At 44.5% G+C, this 18,342-nt stretch overlaps 1 protein-coding gene across 4 annotated transcripts; it reads left to right on the top strand.

Annotated features, from left to right (window-relative positions):
* The first annotated feature begins 4,241 nt into the window (after positions 1-4,241).
* On the top strand, positions 4,242-16,380 carry hells (helicase, lymphoid specific). Of its 4 annotated transcripts, none has more exons than XM_069722463.1 (23): positions 4,242-4,290; positions 5,415-5,512; positions 5,597-5,715; positions 5,962-6,084; positions 6,169-6,224; positions 6,316-6,350; positions 6,786-6,847; positions 6,935-6,976; positions 7,942-8,169; positions 8,860-9,042; positions 9,798-9,941; positions 10,115-10,311; positions 10,601-10,694; positions 12,129-12,290; positions 12,448-12,590; positions 13,466-13,610; positions 13,719-13,802; positions 14,083-14,202; positions 14,289-14,405; positions 14,480-14,639; positions 14,718-14,814; positions 14,898-14,974; positions 16,288-16,380. In XM_069722463.1, exons 1-23 carry the CDS (start codon positions 4,283-4,285, stop codon positions 16,374-16,376), a joined length of 2,583 nt encoding a protein of 860 aa, XP_069578564.1. In that variant the 5' UTR covers positions 4,242-4,282; the 3' UTR covers positions 16,377-16,380. The 4 variants fall into 4 exon arrangements, with proteins under 4 accessions (XP_069578564.1, XP_069578565.1, XP_069578562.1 ...); XM_069722464.1 differs by having other exon boundaries at positions 6,789-6,847; XM_069722461.1 differs by having other exon boundaries at positions 6,169-6,210; positions 6,293-6,350.
* Positions 16,381-18,342: the final 1,962 nt, after the last annotated feature.

Consider the following 18,342-nt stretch of genomic DNA (forward strand, 5'->3'; position numbering starts at 1 on the left):
TACCTGACAGGCAGACCAGAGTTTGTCTGTCTGGGCAGTGTGCTGTCTGATACGGTGGTCAGTGGTACTGGAGCTCCTCAGGGAACTGTTCTGTCTCCTTCCTGTTCACCTCCTACACCACTGACTTCCAGAACAACTCAGAGTCAAGACATCTGCAGAAGTTCTCTGATGACTCTGCAGTGGTCGGATGTATAAGGGATGGACGGGAGGAGGAGTCAGTGGTCGGTGTATAAGGGATGGACGGGAGGAGGAGTACAGGGCAGTAGTGGAGGACTTTGTGGAGTGGGCTGGTAGAAATCACCTCCTCCTGAACGTGGCCAAGACCAGAGAGATGGAGGTCGACTTCAGGAGGAAGACGACGGCTCCACAACCGCTGAGAGTTCTGGGAGAGGAGGTGGACATGGTGGAGTACAAGTACCTGGTGTCTCCATGACAACAGACTGAACTGGAAGACCAACATCAACGCTGTCTACAAGAAGGTGATGAGTCGACTCTTTTTCTTGAGGAAACTTCGATCCTTCAATGTGTGCAGCAAGATGTTGGAGATGTTCTACCATCTGTTGTGGCCAGTGCTTTGTACTTCGCTAGGGTCTGCTGGGGGGGCAGCATTGGAGCTGGTGACACCAACAGACTTAACAAACTGGTTAAGAAGGCCGGCTCCATCATCGGCTACAAACTAGATAGTCTGGAAAAGGTGGTGGAGAGGAGGACGCTGAACAAACTATTATCAATATTGGATAATCCTGTCCACCCTCTCAACCACCTGCTGCAGGGACAGCGGAGCACTTTCTCTAAAAGGTTTCTCCAGCTCCGCTGTCACAAGGACAGATACAGGAGATCATTCTAGATACAGGAGATCATTCCTGATACAGGAGATCATTCTAGATACAGGAGATCATTCCAGATACAGGAGATCATTCTAGATACAGGAGATCATTCCTGATACAGGAGATCATTCCAGATACAGGAGATCATTCCTGATACAGGAGATCATTCCAGATACAGGAGATCATTCCTGATACAGGAGATCATTCCAGATACAGGAGATCATTCCTGATACAGGAGATCATTCCAGATACAGGAGATCATTCCAGATACAGGAGATCATTCCTGATACAGGAGATCATTCCAGATACAGGAGATCATTCCTGATACAGAAGCTCATTCCTGATACAGGAGATCATTCCAGATACAGAAGCTCATTCCTGATACAGGAGATCATTCCTGATACAGGAGATCATTCCTGATACAGGAGATCATTCCAGATACAGGAGATCATTCCTGATACAGGAGATCATTCCAGATACAGGAGATCATTCCTGATACAGGAGATCATTCCAGATACAGGAGATCATTCCAGATACAGGAGATCATTCCTGATACAGGAGATCATTCCAGATACAGGAGATCATTCCTGATACAGAAGCTCATTCCTGATACAGGAGATCATTCCAGATACAGGAGATCATTCCTGATACAGGAGATCATTCCTGATACAGGAGATCATTCCTGATACAGGAGATCATTCCAGATACAGGAGATCATTCCTGATACAGGAGATCATTCCAGATACAGGAGATCATTCCTGCCCACCGCAATAAGACTGTACAATAACTCACCTCTGGCAAAATCCATCACAGTACAATAACACTTTTGACTGTGTTTCTTGGTTGCTTGTATATTATATATATATATATATACTGTACTGTATATATATATATATATATGCATATATATATATATATGCATATATATATACACGTATATATATATATGTTGACTGTTTCTTGGTTTGTTGTATATAATATATATAGATATATAATGTACTGTATATACCGTGCATTTTATATTTTATATTTATATTTTTTACTGCTATTTAATTTTTATTGCTTTTCTATTATTATATTCTATTCTGTTATTATTTTATTCTATTGTTTCTATTGTTGTCTTATTGCTTCTGTATGTATGCTGCTGTAGCGAAAAAATGTCCCCTCGGGGATTAATAAAGTAAATACCTACCTACCTACCTACCTAATGAACTAAGCAGTGGAATAAAAAGTAGTTAATTACTGAGGGAGAGGAAGAAGGACCATTTGGTCTTATCTGACCATGTCACGATGCAGAGGACACTTCTGCATGCTGCCACAAATTGTGCAGCTCAGCTCCTTTGTTTTACGTCAACTACTATTTCTTTATACAGCAGAGAACAGCTGCCAGTCATCCTCCTCTTCTTCATGGGTTTATAGCAGCACCCTCTGGTGCCCAGGTAACGCTACTGCAGCGCTTCCACTGTCGTTATTACAGCATGTCAGTCTTACCCGGGACACTTTCAAAATAAAACAGGAAACAAAACAGAAAACAAGCCAAAACATATCAAACACAACATCAAAACTAAACAGGACTCAAACTGAGATCGACACATCAAATCATACAAAGGAACGACACACTGTCACCAGAATCAGTGAGTTAGACAGGAACGAGGTTTCCTTCTGCTCTGAACAGATCAGCACCATGATGGAAGTTGGTCTGAAAACAGGAACCGGTAGGATGTGTGTTTATATGTAATTATCAATGTGATTGTCATCATTTGGTGCAGAGTTTATGTATTTGTCTTGGTGTTCAATTACTCTGCAGAGAAATATCAAACTGCCATGGCTGCTCCGTCTGGAGCTCTGACTTCTTTTTACAGACGTGAACCTCGAAAACTAGACCGGACAGCAGCAGAAGAAAAGACAAGGTGTGTCATTCAAACATGGATGTCATGCCTTCATGACGTACAGAGTCAATGTATACGTTTCCTACTCCTTAAAATCAAAATAGAAAGAAACAGTTTGTCATGTTTTAAGTAAAATAACACTTTTCTACACCAATCCTGCAACAGCCAACAGACCGACTGACGGCACTTCATCCATTCGTGCATTTCTAAAATATTCTGTATCGTCACATTAATATTGTGGTACTTCGTTACGAGAGCCCCTTTTCATTTTTATTACAACGGAGAAGGCTTTCCCAAGTCTTATATGATATTTCCTTTACATGAGCACAAATTGTCAATTTTTGAGCCATTCAACCTTCAGTCCCAGAAAACACTTTGTCAGACAAGGAAAACAACAACAACCAGAAGTCAGGTTGCATTCAGAGGCTGCAGCAGCAACACAGCAGGTGGTCGTGCAGGTGAATCAGCTGTGGTGCCCTGAGGTCACCTCACCTACAGCAGAATAAAACACGGAAATAAAAACAAATTCAACCGTTTTCCTGAAAGCTTTTACTTCTGGTAAACTTGCAGTGAGATTGTAGCTGAGGTTAAAACTTTCAAGAGTTTGTAGCTATAAAATGATAATTTCAATATAGATAAGACAGTGAAGAAGAATTCAATGTTTTAAACTTCCATTTAATGAACGCCGACAGGACAGCTGGGAACACGTGAGGAGCACGTGTGGAGCAATGGTCCGGTCCACTGTGCACACTGAGGAAGCACTTGGGGCGACCAATGAAATTAATTTAGGGCAGTGTTAAGGCAAAACACCGTTGCCATGGTTGCCATCCCGGGGAAAAAAAAAATCGTTTCCGGCATCCTTGATTGGCGGGAAATATTAGATTATGTGGGGTACATATTTCCACGTAGAAAGGTATGTGTACTTTAAAACTATTTTGTCGGCTCATTAAATATTTTACAAGCTATAAACAGTGTGACAGTTTCTTACATATTGTTTTTATTTATGTTCTTTCCACTCAAAAACAACAGTAATGTACAATCTCAGATCTTACATCACCCCGTTTTATAAGTAATGGTTTCGTCCCAACTGGCGGGAAACGGCAATGCCCCGCCCATTGTAGCTGCAGCAAGTGAGACGAATGTATGTAGAAAAGAGCGGAAGTCAAGGGATTCTCCCTTCAAACTAAAAGTTGACTGTGTCCTCTCTGCCAGCTTCTGAATCTAATTTTCGCGAAGCCGTCTTATTTTGAAAGACGTATATTTCCAGTTCGTAGCGGAGCACTGTGACTCTCGGCACTCTGCTCAGTGTCGGAACGAGGAAAACGAGCCCGTTTTAATCCATATCTTGTTTAATCCATATCTTGTTTAATCCATATCTTGTTTAATCCATATCTTGTTTAATCCATATCTTGTTTAATCCATATCTTGACGAGAGAGACAAACCGATCTTTCTGGAAGAGACCTCTTTCACACGGAAAGAGCTCGTGGAGCCGGAGACAGTTTGGTTGTTGAGTTAAAACTCTTGTTCGTCAGGAACCTTAAAGGGACCGAATCAGGCCGGAGACGATGAGCAGGTGAGTCCAACCGTCCCGTTAACTGGTTCCGAGTCCAACCGTCCCGCTCACTGGTTCCGAGTCCAACCGTCCCGTTAACTGGTTCCGAGTCCAACCGTCCCGCTCACTGGTTCCGAGTCCAACCGTCCCGTTAACTGGTTCCGAGTCCAACCGTCCCGCTCACTGGTTCCGAGTCCAACCGTCCCGCTCACTGGTTCCGAGTCCAACCACCGAACTGTTCGTCCCCCGACACGAAGCGTCCTGAAGCCGTTGGTGTTTTTATTCGTTCACTTCCTGCTGACAGAAAGTCTAAAAACAACACAGAATCTTTTATTTTCTCTTTTTGAACGTAAATTTCAAGTTAAAATATGTTCTCAACAAAAGAAGTCGTTAGTCGGAGTTGATCGAAATGAAGGTCAGTTGCTCGATGTGAAGCTGCTGATTTTAATATAAATTATATATAAATAATATACAAATGATATATAAATAATATACAAATTATATATAAATAATATACAAATTATATATAAATAATATACAAATTTTATATATATATATATATATGACGCCACGTCCACCGCAGACTGTCCGGGAGTGGACCGATGCTTTGATCCGGGTCTGGGAGGAGATCCCTCAGGAGAACATCCGTGGTCTCATCAGGAGCATGCCCAGGTGTTGTAGGGAGTGATACAGGCACGTGGAGGACACACACTACTGAGACTCATTTGGACTTGTCTTCAGGAATCTCCACAGAAGTTGGATCAGCCTGTGATCTGATCTTTCCACTTTTATTTTGAGTATGATTTTGAATCCAGACCTCCATGGGATAATGATTCTGATTTCCATTGATCATTCTGATGTTATTTTGTTCTCAACACATTCCACTATGTAATGAATCAAGATTTGAACTGGAAGATTTCATTCATTGACATCTAGGATGTGTTGTTTAAGTGTTCCCTTTATTTTTTGGAGCAGTGTATATAAATGCATGCAGGCTGGGCTGGTTTCTACTGTCAGTATTGTTAAAGGACTTCCTGTCGGGTTAAAACCTGCACGCGGTGTTTATGTTTAAAAGCAGCTTGTGTGGACGTGTTTGAGAGTGAAAGTTCCCCAGCTCTAATTTATATCTGCTCTTATTCTGACAGCGTGAAGGAGGAAGGTCGAAGTGCGTCTCCTCACTGCCCCAAACCCGACGAGTCCGAGGAGCCGCTGGGGACGGCCATGGAGACCGGCGCCGCCACCGGTCAGTCCCACGGACCCGTCACCAGGATCCGCTCCGGGTTGAACTTCACTAATGATTAACATGACGTCTGTGGTCTCTTCAAAGGTGTGAGTGTGAAGTCTGAGAAGGTGACATCTGCAGTGGTCATCACCAAGGAGATGGAGGAAGAGGAGGAGCAGCTGATGGAGGAAGGGGAGAGGAAGGAGAAGGAGATGATGGAGAAGGTGTGTGTTGATGAAGCTGCAGCGGGTCCAAGTCTCGGTACCGTTGGAAGGATTCAGTCTTGGACAACGTTCAACATCTGACAGCCTCTGATGCTTTTTAAGCTTTTATGAAATTAAAACAGACTTTTAGTTTTAGAGATACAAACTATTCCTTTTGGAAAAAACTGGTTAAAGGTGTAAAAACCTGTATGGTGTTGGCACGTCGTGTTTTTAACGCGGCGCGTCGTGTTTTTGTTGTCGCTGCAGGCCCGTGAGTCGTGGGAAAGAGACTCACAGGACATGCGCTTCAAGAGGCTTCAGCATCTGCTGCAGAAGAGCAACATCTACTCCAAGTTCCTGCTCACCAAGATGGAGCAGCAACAGAATGAGGTGTGTGTGTGTTTGTGGTGAGTGTGTGTGTGGTTTGTGTGCGTGTTAAATCACTAACACCTGACATGCTTTCAACAATTCCAGGAGAAAGTGAGGAAGGACAAACTTGGGAAGAAGACGAAGAAGGTGAAGAACATTTTGTGAAAGCGACCCGTTCCCATTAAAGTCCTCCTCCGACTGTGATCTAACAGCATGTTCTTGCCTGTAGGGGGCGAGCAGCAGCAGCAGCAGCAGCGGCGGCGGCACCGGTGCCGAGGCTGAGAAAGGTGAGCACATCTACTACTAAATGTCTCATGGAAATCAATTTCCTGAGGCGTCTCAGTGAAAACATTCGCTGCAAACCACCTGAACTGTGTCGCCATGGCAACAGGCTTCTCCACCATGACAAAAGCAGGAGATTTTCCCACCCACAACAACAGTGTCGTCTCCCCCAACAGCTACTCACCTGATTGGTCTCGCTGCTGCTTCTTTCTCTTCTCCAGTCATTTGAAAGAAACTTGGATGTTTCTGTTCTCAGGTTTCAGGTGTGTAAAACATGGCGGACACACTGGAGACCTGCTCAGAAACGCATGTGTAACTCTGATGGAGTGATGAGTACTTCCTCATGAAGGTTACAGCGTCTCGGTGCTCTGCTCACAAACAGCAGCAGCCAATGAACCTTTTCATCCAACCTCATTTACTGAACCACTTTCTTTCTGAAGTAGATAAAAAGAAGAGGAGGAGGGATGAAGACTACAAGATAGCAGACGTCATGTCAAAAGAAGTGAGTCTCCTACGACTGTTTGTCTGTTTTGATGCTTCATCGTTTACTCAACTTCTCACTTTGGGTCTGCTTCGTTTTGTCTTCCAGGAAATCATGTCCCAAGCCAAGAAAGCCAAAGTGGAGGAAGTGGTAATGGTCCTCTTTATTATTTGAAGGGTCGATACGAAGTGGATCATTTTAATGATCCAGAAGGGGGGTGGAGGTGTTTTGGACACCGTGTAGTCCCGTCACTTTAGTCTGTGTTCACTCCAGTAACGGTCTGAAAGAGATGGGAGCTAACGAGCATGTAAAGGACTCGTACATATACGACGTCAGTGTTGCTGCCGGGTGGAGAGCTTCCTAAAAGCTGCTGTGACGTGCTGATGGGTGAGAGGTGGAGTGGTTGGTGAACCAGGCGGGCTGGAACCTGGTCTCAGGACTATGATCTATGGTGGACCACCTCCACACAGCCTGCCCTCCTCCCTGCTGTATGTCCCCATGAGACTGTTCCAGCTCACTGATTCATTAATGGGATTAAAATCATCACTGATTTTCTGACTGAATGCTCTAACCTGTTCACTGAACGGTTGAATCCACTTAGACTGACGAATGTCAGTTATTACAATAGATGAAATGTTTCACATGGTTCCTGCTGAGTTAACTTAATCTTCTAGATGGGTTTTAAACTTTCCCAAATTCCAGGCAGATCCTGAAAGTTTGCAATAAAACTAACATTGGATCCAAACAAAGCAGTAAATAATTAAACGTCCATGAATTAGAAATTCCACCAATAAAGACGCTGCAGGCGTTTCCTGCCGTTTCACAGGGATCCGGTGACGGTCGTCTGTGCAAACAGCTGATTCGGCTCTTTTTTAAAACGTTCTTTCTGTCGTCAGATTGCTGACGTGTCGACACGTTTTCGTCAGAGAGGCTGAAACAGTTTCTGCTACCAACTCATTCACAAACACTGAAAACACAGAGGTTCACTTTAAAATGTAAAGACGTGGCTGCGGACTGGTTTCTATGCAGGAGGAGCAGATTACTGCTGGATACAGAATCCCTCTGGATGAACGCCATCATGTATAAATATCCATATGTCGCTCATGTGATGTCAGGCTGACGCACCGACCCAGAAGAAGCTAGAGGCCGAGGACATCGAGAAGATGAGCGACTCTAATCAGGACATCAAGAAGCGCCTGTCGGAGGCGGTGCGAGACAACGCCAAGCAGCTGCTGCACCCCGACAGGAAGGTGGACGGGCAGCCGGTCCCGGCGCAGCAGCCGCAGCACTTCACCGGAGGCCTCATGCGCTGGTACCAGATCGAAGGCATCGAGTGGCTGAGGGTGAGTGACCCACACGGTCAGCTGACGGTCTGTCACAGCTGGAACAGATCGACAAAGTCACGTTTAAGGTCTCATCTGGAGCCCTTCAGCCATAAAACACCATCTTCCTCCGTCAGAGGAGTTTATGTTCATGGTTCCTTTTCCCTACAAGGATGGCCGTGTTGTTTTAAACGTGAGTCCTCCACTCTGGAGTTGTTAAGCTGTTATTAAAGCTTTTTAACACCCACCTCTATGACGTTAAAGGACCTGAGAGACATCAGGAAGTAGTTTATCCGAGGTGATGACCCCTGACATAAGTCTGCTCATGAGTCTGATGTCGGAGGACTTTATCCCACATCTCTTATACTGTAACACATCAAATTAACAGAACAAAGGCTTCAGATCTGCAGCTGTTCTACAATAGGTCAAAGTCCTCCTGTTGTTTTATTGCTTTCCTGTAACTATAAATGCTGCTGTAGCGAAAAAATGTTCCCTTGTGGGATTAATAAAGTAACTATCTGTCTGTCCGTCCGTCCGTCCATGGATGTCAGCGTGTTGAACATAAAGGCTTGTAAATTTGTCATCTTCCTCCACCACAGTGAAACAGTTGGTTCAGACACTTACAGACTATAAATAGGTGTTGAGGTGATGGTCCAGTGATCCAGAACCTGCTGTTGGTGCTGAGAGTGAACAGCTTGTTGTTGCCGTCAGATGCTGTGGGAGAACGGCATCAACGGGATCCTGGCCGACGAGATGGGTCTGGGAAAGACCATCCAGTGCATCGCTCACATCGCCATGATGATAGAGAAGAAAGTGATGGGCCCCTTCCTGGTGGTGGCGCCGCTGTCCACTCTGCCCAACTGGATCAACGAGTTCAAGCGCTTCACACCAGAGGTAAGAGGGGGGAGGGGTTACTGAGACGACCACAGACTGGATATAAAACTACAGACTGGATATTAAACTACAGACTGGATATAAAACTACAGACTGGATATAAAATTACAGACTGGATATAAAACTACAGACTGGATATAAAACCACAGACTGGATATAAAACTACAGACTGGATATTAAACTACAGACTGGATATAAAACCACAGACTGGATATAAAACTACAGACTGGATATAAAACTACAGACTGGATATAAACTACAGACTGGATATAAAACTACAGACTGGATATAAAAGAGTTCGTAGCTTCAGGTCTGTAAAATTGTTCCGATCCAGAAGTGTCTTCAGCTGCAATACCAGCGAGTGCCACTAGAGGTCGGCTCCAAAAAGCCTCCGGCTCCATAGACTCCCATTCAACTTCTCTCATCAAATCCAAAGTGAATAAAATGTGTCCATCAGTTATCTCGGTGTTGTTAGCTAAAGTCACTCCTTCTTATTAGTTTTCTGGAGGTCCATCTGAAAATAATCCCTCATTCATTAGAAAAGAAGATTCAAGAAGACCTGTTTTTGGGGGCGTGTTTGTTTGATTGACAGGCCTGTGGTGCAGTCAGGTTACAGCTATCGGTGGGCGGGACGTAGTATCGTCAGGTTTCCGATCAGATCGGTCAGATCCACCGCTGGCTCCTCCCCCAGCTTGTCCAAATATGGTCACTTCCTGCTCCAAACCGCTCCGAACTGTGTCCTGTGTCTGTCCCAGGTGTCGGTTCTCCTGTACCACGGCCCGCAGCCAGAAAGGGCCAAGCTGCTGAAACAGATCCGCCGGACTCAGGGCCCCCTCAGCATGTGTCCGGTGGTCGTCACCTCCTTCGAGATCTCCATGATTGACAGGAAATTCCTCCAGGTAGGATCCTGTTGGTTACAGTGTGTGACTACATGTAAACAAGACGAGACGTCTCATTTCAAATGTTTGCTGCTGAAAGTTTCTTCAATGAGCGGATGAATTCATCTTGACCTCTGTGTTTAGTTGTTTCCTTCCTACCTGATGGTTCTGAGTGTCCCCCCACTCCCCTGCAGCGCTTCCAGTGGAAGTACCTGATCGTGGACGAAGGTCACAGGATCAAAAACCTCAACTGCCGGCTGGTGCGGGAGTTGAAGACTCTGCCCACCGACAACAAGCTGCTGCTGACCGGCACGCCGCTGCAGAACAACCTGGCCGAGCTCTGGTCCCTCCTCAACTTCCTGCTGCCGGAGGTCTTCGATGACCTCAAGAGGTGATTTCTGCAGTCAGTGAGGAGTGAAACAAAACCTTCTTTTCTCTGGTTTTAATTCCTTATTGGATGAAGTCAAAGGAAATTTAAGTTAAACATGCACACAGCCGATGACTGCAACAGTCTCATACGTGAAGTGACTGCATGAGGTTGAGATGCGGACCGAGATGGTTCCGACCTTCTACCTCTGCGCTCACACACCTCCCTGTGTGTGCAGAGAAGTGACACTCAGGATGTCTGGATGTTGTTGAGCGCTCAGTCTGAACATCTTGTCCATGTTTCTGCTGCTCAGCTTTGAATCGTGGTTCGACATCGACACCCTCGGAGAGGCTGAGAACATGGTGGTCGCTGAGCGTGAGCAGAACATCCTGAGCATGTTGCACCAGGTCAGTCCTCCACAACCGTCAGCACTACATGAACACATGTAGAGTAATGTAGACATCACCGGTACATACCAGCACCAGGGACCATCACTAAATACATTCAGAACAAATCAGCACACTGAAACTGGCTAAAGTTTTAAAATCCGTGGTGATTAATTTGATTTAAAGCCTCCTTCCTGCAGAGTGGCTTCACTACATTCAGTACTGTGTACACACTTCAGTCCTGTTTCCAGCAGTTAGTTTCTAACATGAATTATGTGTTCAGAAACAAAGATCGATCTGTCGATCAATAAAGAATATCTGTCGTCCAACACATGATGTCTGACTCTACGCTCCTTTTACTGGCCTTATAACACAAGCAAACATCATTTTTTGTCTCATTATTCAGTCCCATGATTTCATTCAATCATGATTTCAATAATTAACGCAAATTCCACGATATTAGCAGCAGCTTGCAGTTCTTTTTTTAATTCCTGCGATTTTTCCACAAAAAACATCGTCATCTGATCTGAGCTGAAAGTATTAACGACATAAAGTAAATATTTCCCCAAAAAATGCACTTTATTACCAACAATAACTCCTCATTTAATCAGAAAGTCTCTGCTGCTGTTTTCATCATCAAATAAAACTCTCTTCACCGTAGAAACAGGAACAAGAGGAGAAACAGGAAGTGACGGGGTTTGTGGGAAATGTGTTCTTCACATTAAAATGATGTGATTAAATGTTTGTGATCAAAGGAAGTGATTCCATATTACTGGATGTTAAATGAGTTTTCTCCACACGTCCAGTTGTCAGAGACGTCTCTTTGTTTGTTTCATCCAGCAGGTCTATGTGTTGAATGAACATGAATTAAACAGCATCTAAAGCTCTTATTTTGACAGCAGATGTAGTCCTTGTTTCTATATTCCAGTCACAGACGGTCTGTTCTGGAAACATACGCAGCTTTTAGGACCTTTTGGCAGTTTTTTAGGAGCTTTTAGCCGCTTTTAGGAGCTTTTAGGAACTTTTAGCAGTTTTTAGGAGCTTTTAGGAACTTTTAGCAGGAGCTTTTAGCCCCCTGATGGTTCTCTAAGTTCAATAAATACATAAATAAACATTATAACTAAAATATTTCTGTGGTATTGCAGCATGATTATTATCACAGGAAGTGATTACAGATGTATTCCTTCATCAGCTAGTGCTTTAAAAAAAAAAAAAAAAAAAATTTCTTCCTCGACTTGCAATTTTTCTTTTAATTCAAGCAATATTATATTTAAAAAAACTCACTTAAAACTCCACAAATTACATCATAGTTGTTGATAAAATCCACCGTAAAATCAAAGATTTTTGATCTCAACAATCACTAACACTCCTGGAGGGAGTGACTAACGTGGTGAGACGTGTTGTTCTGTGGATACAGAAGAAAACGTCCTTCCTCACGGCTTCCTGCTGTTTCAGATTCTGACTCCATTCCTGCTGCGGCGGCTGAAGTCCGACGTGACGCTGGAGGTCCCTCCGAAGAAGGAGATCATCGTTTACGCTCCTCTGACCGTCAAACAGGAGGCGTTTTACACCGCCGTGGTCAACAAGACCATCACCAAGATGCTGGGCCAGGAGAAGGTGACTTGCTGCAGGGAGACGGGCTCGGGGGGGTCACGGTGAAGACCGCTGAAGTGTTGGCTTCATTACACCACAGAGATAAAACTGATCAGGGATCAGCCTCCATCGCTTCATAACAGTTCTGTTTTGGATTCAAACCTCCATCTTTGTTTTTTAGACGGAGGCTCCCGTGACGTTGACGTCCAGCGGCAGACCGAAGCGTCGCAGTCGAAAGGTGGTGAACTACAAAGAGACGGAGGCCGACTCTCCGCATGACCTGGACAAATATCTGGAGAAGGTCCGCAAGGAGCAGGAGGAGAGGTCAGCGCCGCTCCCACTCAGGCCTCGGGACGCTTTCTCTTTTCTCATGGCTCTTGGTTATTCATTTGCATTCAGCCCAGTTGCTCAGTCTGTTGTAATCTTAGTGTGAAAGTGCTGGTTTTACAGACCCCGCCTTGTTTTTGGGGGCGTGTCCTTTGATTGCATTGGAGCCTGTGTATCAGTGGACCTCAGTGGTTCTGGTTTATGCGCCTCCTACTTTAACCCTCAGAAGGTGTCTCCTGAAGTCATGACGCCTCGACGGTTCCAGATCTGTTCTAACCTCTCGGTAAAACTTGCCAAACATGAGCTCCATTAAAGCTGCAGAACTTTCAGCTGAAGTCCAGACCGGTATTAATGTCAGTTAAGAATCATGAAGCTGGAAGATGTCACGTCACATCGGTGGTTCTGGAACCATCAGAGAAGGTGTGACGCTACAATCTTGCTAACAGGACTTTAAGTGCATTATTTCATGTCATATGACCTCATTGGGACCCAAACATAAACATAACATGAAGTCTTGTTTGTGAGCATTAATAGCTGATTCTCAGAAATACATGGTTTTGTCATCAGACTGTATATTTCCATAAATGTAATAACACAATTTCCGAGACTTCCAAACTTAACAATAATTAACTTTGGTTGATACAGCGAGTGGTGTCCCACTTCCTTTATTTAAGATTCTTAGCCCCGCCCCTTCTAGCTCCGCTCTGATGGCCCACTACCCAGTAGAGGGCGCTGCTAATTAGGGGCGGGGCCACGGGATGGGATTGGACCTTGATCTGCCCAAGACCTCCTGAATCTTCATCACAGGTCTAACTGAAGCCAGCTCACTCTTCCTCTCCTCTCCTCTCCTCTCCCACCTCCCTCTGCTCCAGTCCTCCTCCTGTTCTGGAGGTCCAGTCCCCGCTGGATGCTCAGATCAACCTGAAGCTGCAGAACATCCTGATGCTGCTGAAAAGATGCTGTAACCACCCGTACCTGGTGGAGTACCCTCTGGACCCGGCCACGCAGGAGTTCAAGGTAACACCTGCTGCACCTGGTACACCTGGTACACCTGTGGTTGATATGGATGAAGAAGAGGAAGTGGGCGGGTCCTCCTCCTCCAGTAACAGCCTGTCCTCCCTGCAGATTGACGAGCAGCTGGTGCAGAGCTCCGGGAAGTTCCTCATCCTGGACCGTCTGCTGCCTGCTCTGAAGGAGAGGGGACACAAGGTGAGACAGGACGCCACCGCTGGACAAACATGGAACTACATGTCCCCTGGTGCTGAGAGGGGGAGTTTAGAGTTGTAGTCCTCCAGTAGACCGGACTCAGCTGGGACTCACGGTTCTGTTCCTTCACACATCCAGGCTGTATGAGGTCGGGACGTCCAGCCCAGCTGATGGTGTTGTGGATTTAATGGGTGGAGCCACTGAAGGGAGGGTGGATTTGATTGGCTGTTGAGTTTAAATATGAACATCTTCTTTCTGTGTGTGTGTGTGTGTGTGTGTCCAGGTCCTGGTCTTCAGTCAGATGACCTCCATCCTGGACCTCCTGATGGACTACTGCTTCCTTCGTGGGTTCCAGTACAGCCGTCTGGACGGCAGCATGTCGTACGCCGACAGAGATGAAAACGTGAGTTTGAACTTCCTGTCCGACTCTCTGAGTGTCCTCCGCTGGTTGGAGAGATGGTGGAACCAAACGTCTTGTCTGTCCCTCAGATGACCCGGTTCTCCAGCGACCCCGAGGTCTTCCTCTTCCTGCTGAGCACCAGAGCCGGAGGGCTGGGCATCAACCTGACCGCCGCTGACACCGTCATCATCTTCGACAGCGACTGGGTGGGTCAACGTTCACACGCACAGCTGCTTCCTCTCCACGTGTTGCGTTTGCTGACCCGTCCCTCCTCCATCAGAACCCCCAGGCGGACCTGCAGGCTCAGGACCGCTGCCACCGCATCGGGCAGACTCGCCCCGTGGTGGTGTACCGGCTGGTCACGGCCAACACCATCGACCAGAAGATCCTGGAGAGGGCGTCGGCCAAGAGGAGGCTAGAGCAGATGGTCATCCACAAGAGTGAGTGGCTCCGCCTCCTTCTGTCACAGCTGACCTCAGCCTCAAACAACGTCTGAACACTGTTGCTTCCTTTAACAGATAAGTTCAAAGGTGGGAAGGCGGAGCTGAACCAGAGCAGGAGCTGCATTGACCTGGATGAGCTGAGGGAGCTGCTGAAAGCCAGAGGCACTGAGAAGTAAGACGTGATGCTCGGCTCCAACAGAGTCTTCAGAAGTCCCACAGTTCTTGAACTGAACACTTGTCTTCTGTCCCACTCAGGGAGGTGAAAGCGTCTCGGGGGAAAGTGATTAGTGACAAGGACCTGGAGGTTCTGCTGGACCGCAGCGACTTACTGGGTGAGGAGACGGCGCTCTGCAGGTCCACCTGTTATTCACACCAGCAGTCTGCAGTGTCATCAAAAAATAGCAGAAACACGTCCGCTCAGCAAAAACTAAAGCTGACAGAGTTCAAACTACAGACTGGATATAAAACTACAGACTGGATATACAACTACAGACTGGATATAAAACTACAGGCTGGATATAAAACTACAGACTGGATATAAAACTACAGACTGGATATACAACTACAGACTGGATATACAACTACAGACTGGATATAAAACTACAGACTGGATATAAAACTACAGACTGGATATAAAACTACAGACTGGATATAAAACTACAGGCTGGATATAAAACTACAGACTGGATATAAAACTACAGGCTGGATATATAACCGCAGACTGGATATAAAACCACAGACTGGATATAAAACTACAGACTGGATATAAACTACAGACTGGATATAAAACTACAGACTGGATATAAAAGAGTTCGTAGCTTCAGGTCTGTAAAATTGTTCCGATCCAGAAGTGTCTTAAGCTGCAATACCAGCGAGTGCCACTAGAGGTCGGCTCCAAAAAGCCTCCGGCTCCATAGACTCCCATTCAACTTCTCTCATCAAATCCAAAGTGAATAAAATGTGTCCATCAGTTCTCTCGGTGTTGTTAGCTAAAGTCACTCCTTCTTCTTAGTTTTCTGGAGGTCCATCTGAAAATAATCCCTCATTCATTAGAAAAGAAGATTCAAGAAGACCTGTTTTTTGGGGGCGTGTCTGTTTGATTGACAGGCCTGTGGTGCAGTCAGGTTACAGCTATCGGTGGGCGGGACGTAGTATCGTCAGGTTTCCAATCAGATCGGTCAGATCCACCGCTGGCTCCTCCCCCAGCTCGTCCAAATATGGTCACTTCCTGCTCCAAACCGCTCCGAATTAGCAAAGATGGTGATGGACAGAATCTGAACTGGAGGATTCATAACGTTCACAAACCAACGATGACATCACTGATGGTTGATGACATCACTGATGGATGATGACATCACTGATGGTTGATGACATCACTGATGGATGATGATTGGTTGACACATGAATTAGATGTCAGAAAGCCAAATACACAAAAGTTCAACTTTCGTTTTTCGCTGAATATCTTTTTATTGGAGTTTTGGTTCAAACTGTCAAAGAGACAAAAACTGAATATCCATCGGATTATAGTGAAATAAAACCGGTGTTGCTCTCAGATATCTGAAACATTTCCTTTAACTGGATGTTAAACTGTTTCCAGTTCTTACATGTGATGTTGAACACGTCTGGTGTGTGTTTGTGTTTCCAGACAAAGAAAAGGGCCGCGTGAGGAAGGAGAAGGTGGGAGTGTTCAGAGTGATCGATGCCAAACAGGGTTCAGAGATGACTCTGACCTGAGAGAGAGACCCGACCCGGTCCGGTCCGGTCCGGTCCGGTCCGGTCCGGTCCACAGCTGCTGCTGTCGCTCCGAGGAGAGAAACTGCTGTTGGAGTTGGAACGTTGTATTTCCTGTTTTACTGTAACATCCTGCAGAGTGTTTTTGTCGTCTCTGCTCCCTTTTAAGACTGAAGTCAGACTGACGTTGGTGCTTTTCAAGTTCTATAAATAAACATTGATAACTTCTGATTTTGACTTCTGCTCTTCATCTCAGCGCTGCGTATACGTGATGCAGGTGAAACTTAACTTCTCAACTCGTCATCATGATCTTTGGGTTCTCAATTCTCTGAGATGGAGGTAGAGACACCTGTTAGATAGATCTATAGATATACAGTGGAAGAAATCATTATTTGATCTCTTGCCGATTTTGTAAGTTTGCCCACTGACAGAAATGAACGGTCTATAATTATAGTGGAGGTTTATTTTAACAGAGACAGAATATAACAAAACAATCACATCATATAAAAGTTATGAACTGATTTGCATTTTATATCTACTGCAAAAAGTAGATAATCTATAGATATATACAGTCCATAGATCTATAGATGTATACAGTCCATATATCTATAGATGGATACAGTAGATTGATCTATAGATATATACATTAGATATATCTATAGATGTATACAGTAGATAGATCTATAAATATATACAGTAGATAGATCTATAGATATATACAGTAGATAGATCTATATATATATATACAGTAGATAGATCTATATATATATATATATACAGTAGATAGATCTATAGATATGTACAGTAGATAGATCTATAGATGTATACAGTAGATTGATATATATATATATATACAGTAGATAGATCTATAGATATGTACAGTAGATAGATCTATAGATGTATACAGTAGATTGATCTATAAATATATACAGTAAATAGATCTATAGATATACACAGCAAATAGATCTATAGATATGTACAGCAGATAGATCTATAGATATGTACAGTAGATAGATCTATAGATGTATACAGTAGATAGATCTATAAATATATACAGTAGATAGATCTATAGATGTATACAGTAGATTGATCTATATATATACAGTAGATTGATCTATAAATATATACAGTAGATAGATCTATAGATGTATATAGTAGATAGATCTATAGATGTATACAGTAGATAGATCTATAGATATAACAGTAGATAGATCTATAGATATATACAGTAGATCTATGGATGTATATAGTATATAGATCTATAGATGTATATATACACAGTAGATCTATAGATGTATACAGTAGATCGATCTATAGATGTATACAGTAGATAGATCTATAGATATATATACAGTAGATCTATAGATGTATATAGTCAATAGATCTATAGATGTATGCAGTAGATAGATCTATAGATATATACAGTAGATAGATCTATAGATATGTACAGTAGATAGATCTATAGATGTATACAGTAGATTGATCTATAGATGTACTGTATGCAGTAGATAGATCTATAGATGTATAAAGTAAATACAGTGTCCCACGGTGTCCCACAGTATTCCACAGTATCCCAGTGTCCCACGGTGTCCCACTGTATTCCACGGTATCCCACAGCATCCCACAGCATCCCAGTGTCCCACAGTATCCCACAGTATCCCAGTGTCCCACAGCATCCCAGTGTCCCACAGTATCCCACAGTATCCCAGTGTCCCACAGTATTCCAGTGTCCCACAGAATCCCACAGTGTCCCACAGTATTCCAGTGTCCCACAGTATTCCACAGTATCCCAGTGTCCCACGGTATCCCAGTGTCCCACAGTATCCCAGTATCCCACCGTTTTCCATGGTGTCCCAGTGTCCCACAGTATCCCAGTGTCCCACGGTGTCCCAGTGTCCCACAGTATCCCAGTGTTCCACGGTGTCCCAGTGTCCCACAGTATTCCAGTGTCCCACAGTATCCCACAGTA

The sequence above is a fragment of the Brachyistius frenatus genome, unplaced genomic scaffold (genome assembly GCF_029030835.1).
Source record: "Brachyistius frenatus isolate BFR_SWC_R1_liver_20210118 unplaced genomic scaffold, ASM2903083v1 Contig_292, whole genome shotgun sequence".
NCBI lineage: Eukaryota > Metazoa > Chordata > Actinopteri > Embiotocidae > Brachyistius > Brachyistius frenatus.